The sequence below is a fragment of the Rhinolophus ferrumequinum genome, chromosome 4 (genome assembly GCF_004115265.2).
Source record: "Rhinolophus ferrumequinum isolate MPI-CBG mRhiFer1 chromosome 4, mRhiFer1_v1.p, whole genome shotgun sequence".
In the NCBI taxonomy this organism is placed as follows: domain Eukaryota; kingdom Metazoa; phylum Chordata; class Mammalia; order Chiroptera; family Rhinolophidae; genus Rhinolophus; species Rhinolophus ferrumequinum.
In genome coordinates this window covers 72,915,106-72,939,582 of record NC_046287.1, presented here as the reverse complement: position 1 = coordinate 72,939,582, position 24,477 = coordinate 72,915,106, and the positions used below count along the sequence as shown (strand labels likewise).

Genomic DNA, 24,477 nt, shown 5'->3' with positions numbered 1-24,477 from the left:
GCCTGTGCTACAGTTCTGGTCATTAAAACCACCTTCCGTTTTGAGACCAATTAGATATTGGTGATAGACAGAAGCCATCACTTATTTCTCATCCTTTTTTTTTTTTTTTTTTTTTTTTTTGCCTTCCCTGAAATTTGAATCACTGATAGATGTTCTTGGCTGAAATGGTATCATTTGGGCAGAGGAACTATAGTGTCACTCACATAAGACTTTAGTGAAGGTCCTAATTTGGTGTGATGTACCCTATACTGGATGTTGACATGATTAATTCATACTGGAAAGCAGTTCTTCCCTTACTACCGTAATGCTTTGCACACTTATTTCCAGTTTTCTCTCTTCTGGGCAAATGGTAAGATTGTACTTCCCAGCTTTCTTGAGGTTAAGTGTTGTGCGATAGCCTGCTTTGGTGAACTGTGAGCAGGAGTGATGTGCATCACTTCTAGGCAGGGGCTTTTAAGAGTGACTAGAAGCTTTGCTGTGGTCCTTTCCCAGTGTCTGTGACTGTGGAAGTTTTTGTTGAGATGAAGCTTCAGTCAAGAGTCCCTGATTGAGCAGAGATAGGAGCAGAGCCCCTGGGCCACCCCCTTGGCCGTTGTGTTACGCCACTGAGGTTTGGAGTGTTAACTGCAGCAACGCTGAGCCTGTGATGAGGGGTAGATAGCAAGTGCTCATGCTCCAGGGTCCTGACCTCTTCAGTGTTTAAGGTTCCGAACGAGCATCATGTTAATGGTAAAAAGATAAACATCTCTTTCCGTTGCTTCCAATATTGCTAAGCATTTGAACTGTTTGTTGCTACTAACAGTTCAGCTTCCCCTAAGGTAAAGATACTTTTGGATTTATACTAAGCTCTTCACCTCAAATAATTTTCTTCCTTTGGGGCTCATCCATCCTTGAAATGAAGGACTATTTTAACTCTTGCTGCCTCTGCAAGTAGGAAGAGAGAAATCTGGAGGGAGTTCAATCTTTTCTGTCACTGCCTGCACACCTGGGGTGCAGGTGTGGGGGAGAGGAGCAAGGATAGAGACGCCCTGCCATCTGGACAACACAGAGCAAGAAACCACTTTTTTTGAGTAATTACTGTCGCCACGTTGCCCACTAGAGAGAGGATAAAAGATTTATTTTTGTAGAGGCTGTAGTTCTATCAAAGGAAACGTGTTTCTGACATTTAGGGCCCCCTGTGCAATGCTGGTTATATTTCACATAATTCCGGGGGAAATAACAGTACTATTGGGCAACAGTTATGCTCCATTGTTGGTTAAAATGTCATCTATAGGCTGTCTGGGAACCTAAAAATTGTTTATGTGTATTTTTTAAATAATGGAAACAGTGTTCTGAATGCCAAACAACCAGTCCATAAAAGGAAATAGTGCACTAATTTTCTATAACAGGAGTTGTTTAATAGTCCCCCTTTATGTGCAGTTTTGGTTTCCGTGGTGTCAGTTACCCGCAGTCAACCATGGTCTGAAGATATTAAATGGTGAATTCCAGAAATAAACAATTCATAACTTATAAGTTGTATGCCATTCTGAGTATCGTGATGAAATGTCTCACCATCCTGCTCTGTCCCACTGCCCCACGTGGGACTGAGTCATCCCTTTGTGAAGTGTCTCAGTGCTGTAGGTGGTCTCGTCCTTCAGTCACTTAGTAGCCATCTCAGTTATTAGAGAGAAAGATCACAGTCAGTCAACTTTTATTACAGTATATTGCTATAATTGTTCTATTTTATTAGTTCCTATTAATCTTTCTGTGCCTAAGTTATAAATTAAACTTTATCAAAGGTAGGTACGTATAGGAAAAAAACATAGAGTACGTGTATAGGGTTTGGTACTATCTGTGGTTTCGGACATCCACTAGGTGGTCTTGGAACGTGTCCCGCCGTGGATACGAGGGGACTACTGTAATTACTGCAAAGCCTCTGAAGTTGTGTTAGTTCAGCACTTGGTGTGAGAAGAAGACACGGATGATCACAGAACTGCCTCCTCCCCCCGCCCCATCCACTAACCACTGCATTTTGAAAATGAGCCAGTCCCCTAACCCTGAAATAGTAATGCAGGGAAAAATGATATTCTTAGAACCTAGTTTCTAGAACAGTTTTTAGTGTTTCCAAAGACCATCGTGCTGTCCAGGGAGCGGGTGGTGGGGAGAAGGCCCTGCCTAGGGACACACTTGCTCTCCGATGAGCAGGCATTTTCACGTTTGTACAGCAAGAGATGCTTCTACTGTCTCTTACTCTGGAATTATTTAAGTCTAAAAAGCCTGCCTCCTGGGGAAGATTTATCCCTAATATTTAATTATACGAACAAATACTAATTGGAAACACTGTTGTTTTTCTTTTTCTTTTTTCTTTTTTTTGGTGTGTGTGTGTAGGTGTAGGTGTAGGTGTTGTGACTCTGGAGAGTGGAATAACCACATGGATTCCAGCCTACCTTATCCACTATTTCCTCCTTGCTTCTAATGCAGGATGGAATTTGGGGTAACTCACTTAGCATTGCCTACCAGACCTATTGTTAACAATTCAAAGCTAGAAACGCTCTAGTTTTCTAGCACAGAAAGCCTTCTGCTTTGTCTTTTTAAAGCAATAAATACTATGTTGACCACCGATGTGTCGAAAGGACCTGAAAAGACTCTCTTCCCTATGGCTGTAGCTGCATCTCACTGGTGCCTGCTACTAGCTCTGCTGTTTTGCTGGTGTCATCTGAGGCCTCTACTTTGCTGCCTGGGTGCATCTGCCAGGGGTAGTTCATGATCTGGCTGTATGGCCTGCACAGGGAGGCTGCCTGCTAAAAGCCAGCCCCGTGCCAAGCCCCACATGGCTTTGTTTCAGATGTGCAGTCCAGGCCTTGTTTTTAAAAAGTTATATGTGCAGTTCTCCTTCCATGGAAATGACCACTTCCTAGGGACAAAGCTGCCATGAACTGGAGTTTCCCACTCAAGTTAAAAGAATATATGATTTTAGGCTTAAAGTCTCTTGCGCAGTCTGTGTTATTTAAAACCAACGTTTCACCTGAAAAAGTGAGGTGGATTGCAGGATAGAGGCTGCACGTTACCAATGTGAACAATGTCTTCGGGCTGATTCCTTGAGTCAAAGCTCCACCTACCTTGTCCATGACAGAAGCTCCAATCACCTCACATGTGTTTTGCTCCTGCAAACTTCTTGTTTTTTTCTCATGGTTTGTTTCTTAGGTAACAGATATACAGTTTTGAGCAGGCCCAATAAATAATACCCCCTTTTCAAGACTGCCATTCAGGGTGGCTGAGCTGGTTGTTGAAATACAGACGTTCTCCTGCAGCGGTGTGTGAATAGCCACTGCCCAAAGCCCCTTGTGCTTCCTTGGGTTGCTACAGCCACTGCGGCCTTTTCTGGGTAATTCCTTGGACGTCCTCCACATCCAACAACTGAAGGGTAAATGCCTGGCTCAGCAGGGGCCTGATCTCTGGGACTCTGCTCCAGCTGCTGTGGCCAGCACACATTCAAGATTGGTGTTAACTCTTCTGAGTATTATTCCTGCCTTCTTCCTCTCTCTGGTTATGATCCATTTGAGAAATAAGAAAAAGAGTAAGGTAGATAGATGGTCATACAAGTAGATGAAATTGTAGATGAATTATAATTACAGATTCTGTAATTGTAGGACTTCATGTATAATTACAGATACCAGAGCTATGTTTGAGAGACTCACTACTCCCTCACCTCCCCTCTCCCCCAGTCACTGCAGTACAGAAACAGGGCTGGCCTCACCCGCGCCACCTCCTCCCACCTCAGGGACAGGGCTTGCTCCTGGGGGAACAATGGAGCTTGTGCTGTCTTTCGGCCCGCAGCGGGGCTGGGACTAGGGGGAGGTGAGGGAGACACTCGCTTCAAGTTGGGAATTTAAGGGGTGCTCCTCAAAACCTGAGTGATCAGGATAAATAATACAGAGGGTGCCCAAAACATGTAGACACATTTTAAGAAAGGAAAAGCGATTCAAATTGTGATACTCAATATATACTGATAACAAAAGATGAATACAAGTCATGTTTGATTTCTGCAACTACAGGAGGTGCTCAAAGAGGTTACCCTCAGTGTAATTTTAATACAGTTTTTTTTCCTTTCTTAAAATTTGTATACATTTTTTTGGCACCCTCTGTATTTAATGAATTATTTTAAAAAATCAAAATTCATGTAGAAACTCCATGACGAACACGATACCCAAATTTTAAAATAAAGGCAGAGTCAGTATTTCTGACTTCTCCCTTTGCCTCAGGTTTCAGTGTGGCTCAACGGGGCACCGTTACTGACCCTATCTTACATTTAGTGCCTGGGGCAAATGCCACCCTCGCCACACCTGAGGACTTGCCCAGCTTGTTCTTCCTCCCTTTACAGAATCCATTAAGTCACTTTATTTCTCCTGGGTGAAGTGAGGAAAAGGACAGGAAAATAGCAGAAATGTTAACATTAACGGAACTTCCTTCACATGGAAGGCATAACCTCAAGAGGGAATTAGAGGCACTATTCTCCATGACGAAAAATTTCCAGTGATTGTCTGTCTCTAAAGGGAGTATTAGCTATCTGAGAGGAAAACTCAAAAGTATAAATTAAGGGTTCAAAGTTAAGGAAAGTCTACTTGTAGTTAGAGGGAGCAATTGTATAGTGGAATGGTGTAGTGAACTGGCTCTGACACTCCACTTGTTTTATTGATCTGGTTGGTGAGAAAGGTTGGGCTCTCAAAGCTCTCTGCTGCATCCTGGCAACTCCCAGGGTAATCAGTCCATGGACCAAGAGCATCAGCTTCACCGGGGAGATGGATAGAAATGCAGAATCTCGGGCCCAACCCCAGACCTCTTAAGTCAATCTGCATGTTTTTTTCACAGGAGACCTAGTTGATTTGTACTTGTTTTCTAAATAAAGTCCCACTCTGTTGTGGCATGTCCATAGTCTTCCTTTTGAAATCTGCTAAATAAACCCGCCCCAGCTTCACTCCTGCTGAAAGAGCTTCCCTGGAATTCGTTGTGCTTTTAGGAAACTGACTACTTATTAGGTACTCTTGCACTTGGTCCCTCAGGGTAAGATGTGTTTTACTAAATGACATGCTGGAGGAGGTTGAATTTGTCAACAGGTAGGTTGTAGGAGTTAGTTTGAGAATTTAAGCCTGAACTGTGAAAAATAGTAATATAATGAGGCTTAGGGGTAAAACTGTTAGCTACCTTGAATGGTTTTAACGGGAGATAGGGATTTATGAGTTTAATAACAGCACACGCTGATGACTTTTTGTTCAAGTGCTTTATTTCCTTTAGAATAAAATGAACGTTGTAGCTTAGATATTATACATACGTCGTATGTCTTCTTTTTCGTTTTGGTGTCGAAGATCAGGTAATAGGTTGGGTTTTAAAGCCTAGAGTGCTGAACTACTGTTGTGATTTGTGAATTCTTAAACACTTTTAAGACGACTGATAGGATTTGATGAATTGAAAGCTATAAATTATAATGGTATTTGTGTTTAAATCTTAAAAGACTGGTATGCCATATGCTGACATAAATAAGGAGTAAAATTAAAGTTCTCTATGCTATAAAGTAATGAAACTAGGTTTCACTTGTGATTTGTAGGAACAAATTCTTTATTTCATAATTACCATGTGAGGGAGCAAGTTTATCTGTATTAAGGTCAAATTATTGAGCTAGGCATGTAGGTAATTGGAGGATATAGATGGTACTGAAGTATTAGCCCCTACTGAGTTTATAGTTCAGTTGGCAAATAAGGCACACCGCTATCACGTAATCTAATAGTGGTCTGCTCCTAGCCACTAATTTAGCCAATACATGCAGTTCATTTCTTCGAGGTGGTTTCCTCATTTGTAAAATGAGGAAGTTTGAATTGGATCTCTAAAATGTCTTTCTTCTAGTATTATAATTATGAATGGTAATAAATCAATTACATGAGAATAATTTAATTCATACAATGATTCAACTTTTCAGGTGTATCTATTCTCTGTAAGAAACAGGAATTTTTATCTTTGGGTAATAAACAATCACTTTGCTTAAGCTAAGATTTAGACAGTAACCTTATTTTTTCCCAAGGTGTTGAAATCGTTCAAATTTTATACTAGTAGTTCTTTTCACCATTTCTTTTAGTACATATTTATCAATTTTTTTATCCTTATACATCAGCAGACAAATACGTATTTTGGTAAATCTTTTTATTCAAGAGAAGCTACCCTATCACATCCCCAAATCTTAATAAACAGGGAATTTGTTTTCTCTCTTGTCCAAAATATTCTCTGAAAAAAGTATTTTCCCAAATGGCTCTCTTAAAAAGACACTTGCTCATTCCTTTCTTTTGATAGGCAATGCTACCAAAGACAATTTGAGAAATTAACCCTTTGGATGAGAATGATTTACTCCAACCTTTTCTCTTTATTTTTTTCTTTTTTAAACTTTTTGATTCTGCTTTAATAAATTCCCAAGTTAGTAACTTTGAAGGCTTTCCAAATTGTATTGCAATTACAGAAATACAAAGATACTCCTTGACGAGTCCAGAGAGATTAAGTCAAAGAATATGAGTCTAGCATGTGGTAGAAACTTGGCTGCTATTCTTAAAGTAGGAGAGAAATGAAATTGGCCATAAGACAAAATGGCTAACTTTTTGACACAATCCCTGAAGTCAGGCTGGTGAACCCTTTGTTGTTCATGTCTTTACCTTCGATATTGATGGTGACTTGAAGCCATGGCTTTCTTTAGTGAATGGTGAAGTTGATCTTTCATCTCATCCTGGAGCTGATAAGCTGAACTTCAGAATATTTTTGGTATTCAAATCTCTGTACCATTTACTCTTTGCTCTTATCTACATAGGTAGAAATGATTTCAGTAAATTGATTTCATATCAAAACTTGTCTTAAGTAGTTCTTCTCAATACATTTTTGGTGGTCTTTTCTAGATAGGGTTGCTCATCAATTTGGAATCAATTTGTTTTTGCGAATTAAAAAAATCATAAACCAAAGTGTACTAAACAGTTATATGAAAGTTGAATGATTGATATTTATTTTTGATTACTCCGTAAACTACCATCTTGTAAATCTAGAATCTTTAGATTTTAGTGGAATTTCACAACCATTGGAAATGTTTTATATTATGATGACATAGGAAAATGCTTGGGAGACAATGCTGAACAAAATGCATAAGCCTTAAAAGCAATACTCAGTACATATATCTATTATATACATATATTAATATATAATTACAAATAATCCTGCTTTTTTTTTTAATTTAACAATTTGGCAAACTATATCAAGAGCCTTGAAAATCGTATCACTAATGCTTTTATTTGCAGAAAGTTTTTCCAAAGGAAATAACCAGAAGTAGTCAATGATTAAAAAGGTGTCTAATATAGTATGTTATTTATAAAGGAGAAAAACTAAAAACAACCTAAACAGAATGACGTGGAACTGGAGGCATAATTTATCCTGTTATACATTTATTTAAAAAATAACTTGAAATGCTTTGCCATATGAACCATTTACTTTCTTCAGTTTTTATCAGGTGGTTTTTACAAAAATCTTTTATGTACTTTGGAGGAAGGAGCTCAAGTAGTAAAAGCTCCATCGATTGAATTTAATAAATCTGGTTAGGAAGACAGATAACTTCTATAATTTTTGTTAAACGTTTCTGTTTGCAATACTCATACTTGCTTATACCAGAATCTTTTAAATGAATATTGTCCTTCATAGAAACAAAAAGGTGCAGCATATTTAGTGCTTTTTGAACTTATACCCCACACACAGAATTCTAAAAAATGATTGAATGTACTTCTTGATCTAAACATTTAGCTTGAACATATTTCATACCCAATGGTTAAAAATCTTCATTTGTTTTACAAAAAGTTCCATTGAGGTCCTAGCCAAAAAACTACTACTTCAGTGATTTATTAACTAAAGAACTATGATGGGAAAAAATGACTAATTTACATTTTTCATCAGTATATAAATCATACAGGCCTTATTTTAGGATTCAGAATCTCTCATTGAGTGTGTGTGTGACTCTGCATACGTGCTTGTGTGCACATGCATGAGTACAGTTGAGATAAACATTGAAGCCTTTCTTCTTTCCCCCTGTTCAGACTGGTTTCAGGATACATGGCCAGAAACACACAGAGCACTGTCAGTGAAGATACTGATCCTTGCAGTTCTTCCATCGTTTCTATTCTCCTAGTGGTATTTAGGTCACTGAAGCTTGAATACAGAGGAAAGATTGCAAAATAGAAAAATGAGATCGACTCTTAATTCACAAGTTTATAAATCCCAGAATGTCACTGTTTTTTTCTCATGGAAATTTTATTTCTTCAGAAAAGAACTGTGACATCCATTTGATTGACGGTAACTATCAGGATTACATCAGCTCGGACTGCCTTATTATTTGCAGTCCTAGCTTAAACATTTGGGCATTTCTTAAGCACTTCTGTTTGACTACGAACATAATAAAAATGTAGTTATTTGCGGAAATCCTTGGATTTGAAAGCTTTCATGGGTTGTTTTAAATGATTTTGTTTTAGCGTACAATTCGATAGTTTTCAGCATTGTGCAACCGTCACCATAATCTTTAGAAGGTTTTCATTACCCTCAGATGATACACCATCCCAGTCAGCAGTCATTCTTCATTCTCTTTCCTCCTACCCCCTTTTCAGCTTTAGAGAACCACTAATCAACTTTCTGTCCCTCTAGATTGGCCTATTCTGGACATTTCATGTGAATAGTATCACATAACATATATAGTCTTTTGTGACTGGCTTCTTTTACACTGTATAATATATTTTTTTTAAGTTGTAGCATCATATCCATGTTGTCATATGTATCAATACTCCATGCCTTTCTGTTGCTGAAGAATATATTCCATTGTGTGCATGTATATTGTGTTATCTGTTTACCAGTTAATGGACATTTGGGTTGCTTCCACTTTTGGCTATTATGAATAATCTGTGAATAATCATGTAGATTTGTGTACAAGTTTTTGTGTGGGCATTTGTTTTCTTTTTAGTAGATACTTAGGAGTAGAATTGCTGTGTCATACAGTAACTCTTAACATTTTTAGGAACTTCCAATAGAGTACCACTTTATTAAGACTCAACAACTTTGAAAATGGAATATGTTTGAGATAGGGAATGAAAGCAGGGAAAAGAGAAATGCAAATGCCCCAAATCCTCATTGATCTTTAGCTCATTTGTTGTGCCTGCCAGGTCTGTTTGGTAATCACTCTCCATGGAAACAATAGGGGACCCTTCTGAAAATGAAAAGGGCATTGTTAGTAATTATCTCGGGACAATAGGCATAAATTGGGACTGTCCTAGGCAAGTTAGGACCAATGGTCACTCTGTCAACCACCAAGAAGGAAAGACTGTTGTCAGATTTAGCCTCCTCCTCTCTTGTGACAAGTGAGAATTATTGGAAGTGGGGAGAAGGCATCTCAGATATGAGGTCAGGCACAGGGAATTTTATGTGTCTTTGTTTTCCATTTTGCCTGATGCCCTCTACTGAAAAAGTATCGTTGAAAGGGGGTGATACTTTAGTTAATATCGTAATTACCCATATCCATAGTTGTAGGTTCTAAATGTAAAAAATAAGGTGATTGAAATTAGTCAAGGGGTCACATTAACTTTTCTAATATTTACTTGAGTCAATCATTTTATTTCTTCTAGGGAACAAGTCATTTCAACTTCAGATCATCTTAGCTTTCAACTGTGCTGAAAAACTTCGGAGACAGTTTTTCCTTCCTTCTCATTTGAAAGAATTTAAAGAAGAAATAAAATGGCAGAGGTTTAAAGTTAATATTCAGGATGAATGATGATAATTCAGATAACAAGACAGAAGATAAACTGCAGTCCTTATTTATCAGTGATAAAAATGGAAACACACATGCATACAACAAGAAATCACCACCTACACAAAACTCTTCAACTGACAGTGTGAGCTGGAATTCTGCCAACCCAGAAGACGACATGGTAGTTGATTTTGAAGCCAACTCTGCTGTGGACATTGGTGAAAATATTTCTTTGAATCCTGAGTGTGTTGAAGTACGTGATCACCAGAAGTCTTCAAGTGGTTTCATTAGTAAGGCGGTATTACATATGCAAGATTCCACATGTCAGTCTTCTGCACAAGTTGTAAATACGGAAGAGCCTGAGTACCTGCATTACAATTATCATTCCCTAGCATCATTTCAGGACCAGAGTGTTGAGACATCTCTGCCTTTTGTGTGGAAACCTAACGATGATGATTTGAACTGTACAGACTACCTAGCTGCCTTGGAGCTAAACCAAACATTTGACATGAAAGTGGATAATGTTAACTGCACCTTTATAACACGTGATGCCATTGGAAAAAGTCAGTCTTTGAATACCACTGGAAATCTGCAGCCTACTGGCACGAAAAGTGGAAATAAATCTTTATCCTGTTCCATTCCTACATCTTCCCATTCTGATAAGATACCGGTGGGAGGAATGAGTTATGATAGAGTTAGCTTTGAAGACTCTCAAACTACAGGATCAGAGGCCCAAGACACAACGTACACGGCATTTTCTGATGTGGTGATGCAGACTGATGTTTTTGTTCCAGATATTGGAAATCAGTGGCAGTATTCTTCAGGAAATGTCACCAGTGAGTACACAGATGGGCCACACCAAAGACTAGTTGGAGATAAAGAGATACAAGTTCTAACACCAGTTTCTGATGGCATGGATGTTCCCAACGGGTCTGTGTTACAAGAGTTCTTTTGTTTGTCTAAAGATGAACCAAATAATGAGACACATTCAGAGAGCTCATACGGGCAAAAGGAAATGGGCCAAAATCTAAGAGAAACAGTCTCTGATTGTCTTATAGATGATGAATGCCCTTTACTGGTGTCGACTTTTGATAACAGTAAAGCCCAAGTGCTGAACCCAGAACATAAAGTCACTGTGGCTGAAGACACACAAATTGTCTCCAGTGAAAAAGATTTGGGAACCCCAAATTGTATGGTAGAATTGATGCCAAGTAGCCCACCAGGACAGAAGGTGGTGGCTGCTTCATTGGAACTGACTTGGGATGCTAATGATATGGTCCTTAACACAGATAATACAATTTGCATGTCAACGCCAGTCCTAGAACCCATGAAAGCAACCTTTTCTATTTCACCTATTGAAACGACAGAGAAATGTAGTAAAGCGGAGAAGAGTAATCGAGAGCTTAGTAATTTACCTAACTTGAAGGGGGCACCTGTGAACATTTCTAAACCTAATCTAGGAAAATCAACAACCAAAACGAATACCCCTGTAGGCAGCAAAGTTAGGAAAACCGAAATTATAAGTTACCCCAGACCAAACTTCAAGAATGTCAAGGCAAAAGTTATGTCGAGACCAGCATTGCAGTCCAAAGACCCAGCTTTATCAAAGGTCACACCCAGACCTCCTCCGGTGAGCAATGCCTCATCGCCCTCATCAGTGTCTTCCTCGAGACACTTGACAGTTTTGAGCAAAACACCACGGTCTGACCTGAATGCAGACACAAAAGCAGAAATCCTAATTAACAAGACACATAAGCAGCAATTTAATAAACTCATTACTAGCCAGGCTGTGCATGTTGCAACTCATTCTAAAAATGCTTCCCATAAGGTTCCAAGAACAACATCTGCCGTGAAATCAAATCAGGAAGATGTTGACAGAGCAAGTTCTTCTAATTCAGCGTGTAAGACTGGGTCTGTGGCTACGTTTTTTCAGAAGATCAAAGGCATATTCCCTGTTAAAATGGAAAGCCCAAAATGTTTGGAAATGACATATGCTTCCAACATCGATAGGATTAGCCCTGAAAAGAAGGGCGAAAATGAAAATGGGATGCCTGTGGAAAAACAAGAGCTAAAAAAGGATCTTATGAATGAGACCTTTGAATATGGTTCTCTGTTTCTGGTAAGTGAAATTTTTGCCTGCTTCAGGGAACGGTGGAGGAACCTGAGAGATGTGTTAGCAATTGGTTATCCCCTAATAGTCAATAATGTTGCAGAATTAGGTGTGCAAATCTGTTTTTAGGTGTTAATATATTATTCAGTAATTCTTTCTCTTGTCAGTACATTTTAGAGTGTTAATTGGAAACCTGCATCCTGGGGAAAAAAAAACCCTGAAGTTCATTATTTTGTATTGAGTATTAATGTTTCTTTTGCTGTAATAGTTAGCTAAAAGAACAAGTTACTTTAATATTTTAGTGTAGTTATTTGAAGTTAAACATCTGATTATAGTTTATGAGAAAGAAAACGGTTTGTTTATGAACTTTAAAATGTATTGGGCTACGTTTAAGAAATGGCTCTGGCGTGCTGGTAAACAGTATCAACATAAAAATAACTCCTGATCTCTTGTTGAGGAAGCAGCTCTGGGAAGTGGCGTCCTCTCCTGTGAACAGGAGTATTCTGGATTCTGCCTCTGATCAGCTAATGTGACTTTGGGGCAGTAATCTTTTGAGGCCCAAAGGTCACATTTGATGTCTCTTGCAGCTTTCATGCATTGATTCCTGCTCCATAAAATAAATAAAGCCTGTTTTATTCTCATATATAGTGAAAGAGCAGTATGTTTTCTATAGCACCTGTCAGATATTTGGGGGAACTAGAGAGTGCCACTTAAAAAAGAATTCACGTGAAGTTCAAAGATTATTTTTCTTTAAACATACATATAGTTTTGACAAGAGCGTGAAGAAACTAGTTTTCTGAGTTTTAAAAACATTTGGCAGGCCACTCTGGGGTTGTGTGTACTCGTCCTTAGCCCTGTTTTTGGCAGTGGGAACGTAGTGTATTTTCAGTCCACACAGGCTTTTCTTGGGCTTGTGTCCTGTGCGCCAGGAATGGAGGTAGGTGTCAGGGCAGGAAGGCAGACGGGAGACATTTGTGTGGAGGGCTCATGTCGAGAAGAACGGAGCATGAAGTGTGGTCAAGTGTTCAAGAGCTGTTTAGAAGTGTTTTCAGGGTGCATAGGGGATTGTTAAGTCCTTTTGCAAGGAAGGTTAGGAAAGACTTGATGATACTCTTGAGCTAGATCAGTTTAGAGATTTTCTGGCTCTTATTGTCTTTTTTTAGGAGGAATGATACACCACAATTATGTCTGAAGTAATGGGATTGCCCATTATATCAAAACTCAGATTTTAGGTTCTTTTGAAGTGAAATGTAGAGCTAATTTTATATCATTTATAATTTGATACTTTGCTAAATTACATTATAGCGTCTGGTAATTCAGTATTCTTAGTTTGGTATTTATAGATAGACACAAAAACAATACATGTATTCCTCCTTGATTTATGGGAGAGCTTTATTGTGTATCTATTGCCAACTGCCAGAAGAACTAACATAAAGTTTCTTTAAGTAGTATTTACCTTGAATATAAATTGGCTATATAATTTTGAAATTAGAAGTTTTTGTGATGTGTGCATTGAGTAAAGCTGAGCTTTATATTCCCTATGCAGAATGAGAGCCTGTTTTTCAGGCTCAAGATGTGATACTGAAAAAGTGATAGAATCACAAGATTAAAATGGATGTCAATACATCTTGGAGAAGAAGCACTTTTCTTCTTAGGAATCTTGCAGTAGGGGTTCCCATATTTTCAGCACTAACACCTTTTTACTTATCAATTGGTATTTAAAAATAACGCAACACCAAACTCAGTCTTTTCCCATGATAATGTCTTAAGCACAATTTCCTCCAATGTCACTATTTTACTTCTTACACATTTCCACGTATCAGGGGGACGAGGCAGGGCAAACCATTGCAGGCCATAGGCTTGGTGCTAATTGCAGGGAGCTGAAGGAGTGAACATTTGTTTCATGTTTTACTCAGACACCTATGTTTCTTGGTCACTTCAGCAGGACGCAAAGGTTTGAAATCTGCCCTGGATCTGGGATGAGACAGTCCTGGAAGGATTTTCAGTGTGCTCGGTTGGTGTTGGGCTAAATTGAGCCTTGAATTGACTGAATCCTTAGGTGGCCTACAATGTCGCAGATGTTTGGTCAGTGTTTATCTGAAACTAAAGACAAGTTCTTATTTGGAAGAAGGAGTTTGATTTTAATCTGGTGCAGGTTGAGCATAGCTACTGATGACAGGTTATGTTTTGGTGATCATTCATGTATTGGATAAAGGGAGTGGTGAATTTTCTACAAGGAAAGAAATTGATATTTTTTTCAATGCCCGTTCTGGACCAAACTCTTTGCTTAGGTATCTTACATATTTTGTGTCCCTTAGTTTTTCCAGTGATGTTTAGGTGCTTTATATATTATCATTTACTCTTTCCAGTAACAGCAGGGCAGTTGTTAGCCACGTTTGGAAGCTTCAGAGAGGTTACTTTGAAACACAGCTACTGAGTCATAAAATTGAGAGTCAATCTTAGGTCCCCTGACTTGAATCCTTGCCCTTTCTGCGTTATGCACCACAGGGTTTCAAAATCTTGTGGAATGTTGGCCCTGAAAGGCAGAGTAAATCTGATTTGTTTAAGATTCACTTTTGTAAGTTGGTTAAAAGTTTGCTTTACTTTCTTTTAAAAAGTTTTCTCTGAGGGATTGCCTTACCCGGTTTTACAGTAGACGTGGAAGATCTTTGAGTTCGTGTACAAGTGCCTGCTTTTCTTGGCCAAGTTTATGTTGCTTTCCAGTGTTTTCTTTGGATATTACCCTATTAAGTTAGTTTTTAACTCACTTAGTGTATGAATTCAACTGCCATCAGCCTGGGGTTAACATATCTCTATTGGAAATTATCTACTTGTGACTTATTAAACAAAGAAAGAAGGGTACTAGTGGGTGATATGCAGCTTAGATGTTAAGAGCATGGATTCTGGAGTTAAATGTGGTTTCAAATTGTAGCTCCATCATTCACTAGCTAAGTGACCTCAGGCAAGTAACTTAGTCTCCACGAGGCTCAATTTTTCTTTATGGAAAGGGAGAATACACATTATAGTTTACGGCACTGGAATTTCTTCTTTGAGTAAGGCTCAGGCTCTCATTTCCAATATGTAGAACAGGAACGTTGACTGGGTACCTACTGTGTGTGACATATAATGGTGACTATTGGGATGTAGAGAAGAAAGCCCCTGACTAATCGTAGTGCCCAGAGCAGTGGGTCCTATAAGAGAGTAAACCAAAACAGGATGTTAAGGATTAAGTTGGGGCTTTGTATAGGCTGCTGTGCTGCAGGAGGTGGAATGGAGTGGTGGCGGTGGGAACAGTTAACAAGAAGGCTTCTAGGGGAGGTACCATGTTAGTCACTAGCTGGAACTGAAAGGGGAAGTATGAATTGGAAGGGTATTGCGAGTGGAGGGAATAACGTGTCCACGGATGAGGAAACAGGATATTCTCCTTAAGGGGACTCCAGGTAGTAAGCAGGTCGGGGCCAGGAGTGCAGAGCCATGGAGAGTAAGGAATCCACTGAAGAGGATGGCAGGGGCTGCCCCATCCAGAAGGGCTTGGCGTACCTTATGAAGAAGAGTTGACTTTATCTGGAAGACAGAGGGAAGCTGCCTAACTTAGTTTGGACTTTAGGGGGATTACCTTAGCCATAGAGCAGAAGACGAATTGGAGGCTGGTGAGACCAGAAAGATCCTGAGGACATAGGTCCATAATCTTGGCAAGAAATGATGCAGGCCTGTCCCGAGGTGGAAGGAGAAAGGAGAGAATGCCATCAAGAGGGGGTTAAGAAGGAAGAAAGGAAGCACCTAGAAATAGCTTTCATTGTTCAAGTTGCGTGCCGTGGTATGTTGTGGTGAATTTGGAAAGAGGTCAATTTTGAGATAGGAGGCTAAAATCAAGTTTTAGTCACCGCTTCATGTTGACGAGTTGAAGAGCAAACTATGAAGAGTTTGACTTTCTCCATAGTAAAAATGAAAATTAAATATTCATCTGGCAGACTTGGGCTGAAACAGAGATTGTTTTTCACACAGCTAACAGCACAGGGAAATGTTGTGGGGAAGGTGTGATTGGGACTAAAACCTTAACGACTTTCTTTACAGGGTTCTACTTCAAAAACTGCAACCCCCTCAGGCAGGAATGCACCCAAGCCTGGCTCCTCCAGTTTGAGGAAGACACCAGGTCCAAAAGCTAAAGTGGGGCCTTCTGTCTCCTGTTTGAGGCGGAATATCGACAGCAGAAATCTCAATTCCGATCGAGCTCTATCTTCTCAGAGGATCAGGCGTGTGTCCAGTTCTGGTAAGAATAAAATAATTCAGTTTTGCCTTATAGCAGTTTATGAATTATTCCAATGTAAAATTAGGCATGTCAGAAAGCAGAAAGATGGGTTTTGGTTTTAGAATTAACACATTTTGTCATTAAAGCATTTAACCTTTTGTGGATTCACCTCTTACCCAGGGAAGGTAGAAAAAGAAGTAGAAGACACAGCCCTTATCTTTGAGCCATGTGAAGGCTAGTTGGGAGAGATATAAGTATGTAAACCAACTTAATAAGCTATTCAGAAGCATGCATGTGTAAATATACAACTGGGTACCTGTTATGGACGAATAATTTCATTTTTAAATTTTTTACAAATAGGTAAGTGCTCCATAACATGTGTTATAAGCTAAATTTATAATGTGCCCTAACCACATGTGAAGAGATTAGTTTTCTCTTGAATTTTGCTGAAAGATGTATTATAAATCTTGAGGGATGTAAGCGTGACTACAAAGTTAAACTTTTCTAATGTGAACTTGATGTTAGTTTGTATTTTAGAAATAGTTTTAAAATCATACTAGGTTTATGAAATTTGAGAACTTCAAGAGTAGCTGTTAAGTGTCTTACTAAATTTGGCAGGTGTACAGCTTTTTCTGTGTGACAAATCAGAACAGGAAATGGAAAAATCAGCCTATTTCGTAGGGACTAAGACAAAAAGGCTGCTAACCATTCCAGCTGACTGAGAATATTCTGCAGGGAACACCCTTTATTTTAACAGGTACAATCTTGAGCAAATTAAAGGCATGTCAGAAAGATTTAGAAGTAAGTTCTCTTGTAAAAATAGTGACTACTACTGGATGGTCTAAAAAAAAAAAAATTGCCTCTAACATTGTGTGTCCTCACATGTGAGAACGCTGTACAGATACTAACAAAACCAACCAAAGCACAGAGGATCTCTTTACCTCTCCACACTTTGGTATTTTTAGGCTTTATTTTCCAATCCTATTATGAAGCCTACTGTTGTGAGAAGCCTATGATGTGCAGAAATGTTTTAAGGGTGATTTATTTTGATTCAGGCCTGACATCAAGGTCCTGAGGTTCTGAGGCACAGACCCAGGAAGAAGTATGGGTTGAGGAAGAGGGATTAGCAATACGGTTCCATTACTGTTTCCATCAGTCAGCTTGAGGAGTTCATCCTTTGGGAGAAAAACGGAAAAGAAGCTAAAGACATTGGGCGAAGCAGTGATCCTTATTCCCGCTGTTGCTACCGTGGGGGAGTTGAGGCGTAAGTGGGAGTTGGTTCTTACTGTTGTGTTGCCAGATGATAGGAAGCTCCTTTCCTGCTTGGATGCGAGGAGTACGTGTGGCTTGGTGGCACAGAGAGCCATGGCCTCTGGCGGCCTGGTCTGTAGTGAGGAGCCCTGCGTCCTAGCATGGCTCTGGAACCCAGGAGCCGCCTGAGCAAGCAAATCATTACCCTCCCTGGCTAAAGCCTCTGCATCGGTGGAGTGTGAGGATTTGAGCATGTCAGGCCCTGTCACCTTTTGCCCTGTCCTTACCATTCGAGGGGCAATTTAGAGCTCGTCTAATTGTCTGGGTGGTGGCTCCTACTGGTGTTATTCTCTGGGCCACATGATGCTCAAATCTCAGAAAACCTGCAGTGCACCTACTGTTCAGAAATTAGGCTGATACCCAGGGTACGTTTTAAAAGATGGGATTCTTTTATGTAGGGAACAGTTCCACCAAAGAATGAAGCATTAAGTCCCCTTACTGTATATTGCCTTTAAGGCAATTTCATGCCTTAAAGAGAGAAAAGATGTCTGTTTAGTCATAATGAAAAGATGGGGAAATTTATTAAGCTTTTATTCACCTGTATAAATACGCTTGATAATTAAGTTATCCATCCAGAGTTTTGAATCTGTGTTAAAAACTATATTTTATCTGATGGTTTTCCATATATAAACAGAAAAAATAAAATAATGTAACCAGAAGCTTTATGGATTGGCGTTTGGGTTTTATATTTTAACTGTTGAAAGACTGACTTGATTTTGTTATTTACATTTTTTTCAAAAAAATGAACAGCCACGAACTTGTTTGGATGTTCACAATAAATTGAGAGGCGTTTGTTGTGGGGGACAGGAAACTTAATCACCGGAGTTAAAAGTAGAACAGAAAATAGAGGAGCAAAAACAATGTGCCCTTACATCATTGAGAGCATGTTGCCATTTACTGTACAATGAAGTGTTTGTGTATTAGAAAACTGAAACCAAATGGATGTCCTCTGTACTCCTACAAAGTTACTGCCCTGAAAGGTAAGCAGCGGGAATGTTCCAGCCAACCTGGGGTTTTCAATAAATCCTTTCAGAGAACCTAAACAGAAAACCAGAGCTGGAGTTCAAATGGACATTTTCGTGACGCCTTAAAATGAGTGTGGAAAAGCATTGTAATTAAACCCAGTGGGGCTGTTCCATTTGTCACAACCTGGACATACATATGAAACCAGATTATAAGTGATGATCACCAACGAGTCCAAAGTATATCTTTGCTGTTTTGGAGTATCTCATCAAATAAGATGAGATAGTGAGGAAAACTCTTTCTAATAATAATTATAATGCCAATGATAGCAGGTCACACGTATTCAGTGTTTTCCAAGTTCTAGGCCCCTGTGTAAATCATTTCACCTATAAATTCCTTTAATCCTCACCATAGTTTTATGAGGCTTATCCCCAGTTTTACAGATGAGGAAACCATCACAGAGAAGTTAAATACTTCGTCAAGGTTATCAGCTAGAAAGTGGCAGAGGTGGGATTGGGTTCTAGAGTTCATGTTCTTTTTTTTTTTTTTTTTTTTAATTTTATTGAGGAATATTGGGGAACAGTGTGTTTCTCCAGGGCCCATCAGCTCCAAGTCGTCGTCCTGCAATCTAGTTGTGGAGGGCACAGCTCAACTCCAAGTCCAATCCCCGTTTTCAATCTTCATTTGCAGGGGGTACAGCCCACCATCCCAAGGGGGATTGAATTAGCAACTTTGTTGTTGAGAGCTCGCACTGTAACCAACTGAGCCACCAGGCCACCCTGAAGTCCATGCACTTAAGCTTCACATTATTAGTCTAAAGAAACACTAGTAGTGTGTGACCATGAGTTTTAAAAAATTAAAATTTTTATGCTCAGCGAATGGCTTAGGAATTGTGGCATTTCTTTCTTGAGGCCCTTGGCTTGAAATTCTGACTCAGTTTACCATGATATAGGTGATTTTACAGGGATATTGCTAATTAATGCTGCTGAATACGTGACAGCTTAGTAAATACTTCATGATCCATTGAAGCATCTTCAGAGATCTGCCTGCCACCTCTTTCAGAGGCCATACCAGTTCTTACTAGGTTTTAGATTATAAATGAATGTGTGCCTTCAGACAGACATGTAATTGCCCTTCCAGTGACCAGCCTGAGCCAGGCAGATTACTGAAATAGTGCAAAATATACTCCCTGTCCTGTGGATCCTTTCGCTTACCCTGGGAGGGCAAATGCATGTTTATGCAACAGTCACAAAGCAGCACAAAGGGGTGTATGAGTAAAGGGTGTGGAAAAGATATGGAAAAGGCTCCCACATGCTTTAAGACTTTGGAGAAATAAATGTTGTGGGGCTTGTCTGATTTTACCAGAGCCTAATCTAAAGAAAGGCTTCATGAAAGAGATGGTCTTTAGTTTTCTTTTCGAAAAAGAGAAATAACATTTCAAAAGGGTACACCTTTGTTTTAATCCAGTTTATTGTGGGTTAATAAAATAAATTCCTCTCCAACTAGGAGTACATCCCCAACTTGTAAAGACTTGCCTATCCTGTAGGTCTCCTTTTTGGCTAAGTTGTTTCCTTCTTAGTTGCTTTTGTAAACTGATTTTTTGTTTGTTTAGTGTTAAAGGGAATTTAAAATCTTTTCAATTTCTTTTACATTATTTTAGCCTTTTCTAGGCTTGAGTTCGAGGGAGAGAAGAAGTAAAATTATGAGAAATTTATTCACGTGCTCACATAAATTCATTATTAAAACCCAGAAATTATCACGTTATACTTACGCTAAAAGCTAACTTTAATGTGTTGCTTGTAGATATTTTTTATGTTTGTATGTAATTAAAACACTTTTTAAAGAATGTATCTTAAGGTTTCTTATGATAAAAATCATAATTGTACTGTAGTAATGTGTTTTGAGTGCGAATGATAGGGCCAGGCATTGTTCTAAGCTTTCTAAATGCATCATTTCATTTAATTCTCACAGCTCCTGAGGTATAGATACTATACTTATCCCCATTCTACAGTTGATCAATTGGAAGTTTTGAAAGCTTAACTAACTTGCCCAGAGTTACCCCAGGGAGTCTGGTCCTGGGGTATCTGCTTTTAACCTCTATTATATACATGCAGTAGTCCCAACACACTGTTAGTCCTTTAACAAGCAGCTATCGAGTGCCTGGTGTGCTGAGAATGAAGAGTCACAAGGGACAAATTCTTGCCCTCGTGGAGTTTGAATTCTAGTAAGGCAAGTCAGAAAATAAACTAAATACACTGGTTAGTATGTAAGATGATGATCAGTGTTGAGGAATGAAACAAAGACGTGAAGAGAGTTAGATTTTTAAATAGGGTGGCCACGAATGGCCTCACAGACCAGGTAACATTTGAGCCAACACCTGGAGGAGTAGGAGAAGGGAAACGTTTGGACATCAGATGGAAGGACTTTTCAGGCAGAGGGAACAGCAAGTGCAAAGTCAAGGTGAGGCAGTGTGGGGGGTGCCTGTGGAACAGCGAGCTGCCCAGTGTGTGTGGTGGGGCCTGGGGCCTGGGGAGTGAGGTGGAGGCCAACCAAGCAGTGCCTCGTAAGCACCGGGGAGACAAGTGTCTCATTTCTCTCCCTTACTAACGACATCACTGTAAATTCTTAATAGTTTTGCAGTTATTCCGCACAATTTTTCTCACTTGGCAAGTAATTCTAGAGAAGATTGCTATAGGGAATGATTCGTAAACTATGTTTAATATGTAACTGTGCAATCTCTTATTATTCCGTTCAAGAAATGTTTTGAGTGCCTGCTACGTGCTGCACGGTCTGCTAGATTCTGAGAATACAGGCATGATTAATACCCTTTTAGTGAGCTCACTAGTTGGAGGGTGAGGTGAAAAGGGGTGTTTCAACAGATCATTTGAATGCAAACTCTTCATTTTTCAACCCCCTGCTGAACCATCCTGGCGTCTGTGACATTTTGCATTTTTTGGGCTGTACTGTGATTATTTTCTTGCATAGCTGTCTCCTATAAAACTGTGAGATTCATAAGGATAGAGCCTAGGTCTTAGTTATTTTTATATTTTCCAGTGTTCAACACAGTGTCCCTATTATGCAACAGGTGTTTAAAAATGTTGCCTGGCTTGATCTGAGTGGAGACTTGTATGAAGTACTGTGTGTTCACAGTAAATGGACACCACTAAGCCTGAGGGAAGACTGGAGAAGAACAGTGACATTTGAACTGGCTTCGGAATGTTCCTGGAGGAGTTGGCCAGGCATGGAAGGTTTCTGGCATCCCCAGGGTGCAAACGTAGAGTTTTGAAAGGATGTGGTGTGTATGGGGAGAGTGAGCATGCCGTGAACAGACTGTGTGTCGGGGTAAGTGACAGATGAGCCTCAGGAAGGTAAAGGCAGGTCAATTGTAATAGTCTAGACACAAACTCATAAGAATCATACCAGCATTTGGGAATTGAAAGCAGAGTGAAAATACTAAAAGTGTTTTGGAGGAAGAGGATCTGGTAGGCTCTATGGGTGGTCAGTAGTCCTAAGTGTCTTGTCAGCTTTCTTGTTTCGGTGTCCGTGAAGCAAAATAGGGACTGGAGTAGCAAGAAGAAGTGGTCACAAGAACAGTGGGTCTAGTTTGGGTCATGCTGCATGGAGGAGACTGAAGACTGAGAAGTTCTCCAAAGGGGTGTGTGCATGTTTGAGGTTTAAGACCGTACAAATATATGGAGGCTAAGGAAGCCTCTGGGGAAAGAGCTGATAAACATAGAGCGACAGGGATGACTGTGACAACCAGGTGATGGAAGCATCGGGATGGATCCAGTGCACAGGCAAGTAACTCTTTGAAATGTAGAAGGCAATGGTGAGGAAAGTTACGTTCGTTTCAAGTGTACAGTTCTGTAATGCATCATCTGTATATCACGTGGTTTGTTCTCAGTTCTTCCATCACCATGTATTTGACCCCCTTTACCCTCTTCTACCACCCCCTGTCCCCACTTACCCTCTGGCAACCACTAACTATTGTCTGTGTCTATGGGGTTTTGTTTCTTTGTTTGTCCTGCTCCTTTGTCACCCCAATAAACTTTAATTAAGAAAAACAAAAGAGAAAAAGGCAATGCAGCCGTGTGTAAATATGGATCCACTTGGAGATTAAATAGAGGTTTTAAAAGTCAAAATTCAGAGTGGCCGCTGTGGAGAATGGCTGGGCAGCTTCTTTTTTCATTTTCCAACTCACTTTTACGAAGTTAGGTGATTTTGTTCAAGTGAGTTGGTGCACGTGTTATTGACTTGCTTATTTTTGTAATATTAGAAAAGAAAATGGACTTAAGAATATGTTCGGTTTTGAGTCTCAATGATCTCATTTTTCAGAGTAGCTCTGCTAATGAACTTGGCTTCTAATGAGCCAGGAGGCTCACCATGTGCCTGCCTTGTTCTTATTAGGAATTTTTAGGGTGAGTGCCAGGTGAGCTCATTCACGGCCAGGTAAATAAATTTGCTGATGAACATATGAAGACCCTTGTTCATCTTTGTATGGTAGCCATGGAAAGGATGCAACCCCTCTAAGTCTTTGGTTTATTACACCCTTAGTTGCAGGACACATGTTCCCAGGCCCGTGATTTATGGAGTTATGTTTGTTTAATTTCCACCTGAAGCAGCAGACATCTTGTGAACACACTTGCAGAGGCAGGTACTAACAGTATCACCATGAACACTATGTTTCTGTGTAATTCAGGTCCTCAGGAGAACCTTGCTTTGTGGGATGTTCTTGTTTCTCTGTCAAATTATCACCCTCTTAAGAGTTGTTATGCTTTTGTTGTGACTCACTTGTACTGCCGTGACTTTTTCTTTCGCGCTTCCTCTTGAATTTAAGCAAACGGTAATGGTTCTGCAAAGTACAGTTTCTTGTACCCTATTCATAAAATATTGCCTTGGCTAACTCAAGAATGTGGAATGTCACATTTTGCCATATACCGGGGGTGCCACAAAAAATGTGTACACATGATTTGTAGTCATCTTTTGTTATCGGTATATATGGAGTATTACAATTTTAATGCAGTTTTTTCCTTTCTTAAAATGTGTATACTTTTTGAGGCACCCTCTGTATAAATGTAGAGTGTTACTGAATTGTTACGTTCTGAAAGATAATTCATTCACTTCACAGGCAGTATGAGAGTGTATACTGTGCAAGTCACACTCTAGACTGTGAGGAATCGTGGGATGAGTAAGACACGGTTCTTGCCCTCCAGGTTTTATCAGCTAAATAGCGGAGATGAAGAGTTCATCCCTCATCACATCTGCCCTCATAACACTAAAACAAACGAACTTGAGGATTTCAGAAGGGGGTGGATAACCAGTACCTAAGTTTGGTGAAATTCTTTCTTGCTATGATAATAGGTAATTCTATAATAATATAATAGAGGTGAAACCTTATATAAATAAGGACTAGTCTTGGTCTAGTGTTGATGCTTTGTGCTATTGAATTTTTGCCACTGAGACCCCAGAAAGAAAAAGGATATATATGGATGGAAGCGTTTTTCTGGACTTGGCTGATACACTAGGAAATAGGAATGAAGGAGCAGTTAGGGTTGAGAGTATAGAATGTAAAGATTGAGGACATTCAGTACAGATGTGTAGACAGATGGAGAAGAGCATGTGGGTAACTAGGACACAGTGCGTTGGTGTTCAGGCAGTTGGCAAAGCACAAAGGGCCAGACAGAGCTCTGGTCTGTCAGGGTCAGGAAGGGAACGTGGGACCATTGCCCCAAGCAAGGCAAACCTTGTTCTACTCCTCTCCTATCTGGAGTAACTAGTTAATTTGGATAGCTCATCGGGTTTCCACTGTCCCCTTCCCAGTAGACTATTTAAAAAATATAGTACTTTAAGTGAAAAGTAGGGAGGAAAGAAAATAAGCCTCACCTTTAATCTCATCAATCCAAATAGTTTTGAACCTCATAATTTATAACTATTCAATGCCTTTTCTTTTTGCACATTCTCATGTGCAAATACTTAACATATATTTAACAGGGACAAACAGTTCCTAGTATTTTAGAGACTCCATACCTAACAGTCAGTAGGCACTTTAGTTAATTGAATTTT

At 39.5% G+C, this 24,477-nt stretch overlaps 1 protein-coding gene across 4 annotated transcripts in view; it reads left to right on the top strand.

Annotated features, from left to right (window-relative positions):
- The window catches only part of MTUS1 (microtubule associated scaffold protein 1), a 143,820-nt gene that overhangs the window by 30,472 nt on the left and 88,871 nt on the right, over positions 1-24,477 (top strand). For 3 of the 4 annotated variants that reach the window (XM_033103942.1, XM_033103945.1, XM_033103941.1), the window contains 2 exons: positions 9,660-11,900; positions 15,966-16,161. In XM_033103942.1, the coding sequence (XP_032959833.1) occupies positions 9,798-11,900; positions 15,966-16,161 (2,299 nt within the window). In that variant the 5' untranslated portion in view covers positions 9,660-9,797. Of the gene's footprint in view, positions 1-9,659; positions 11,901-15,965; positions 16,162-24,477 lie in introns of those variants that run through there. The other variant, XM_033103943.1, reaches the window with a different exon arrangement.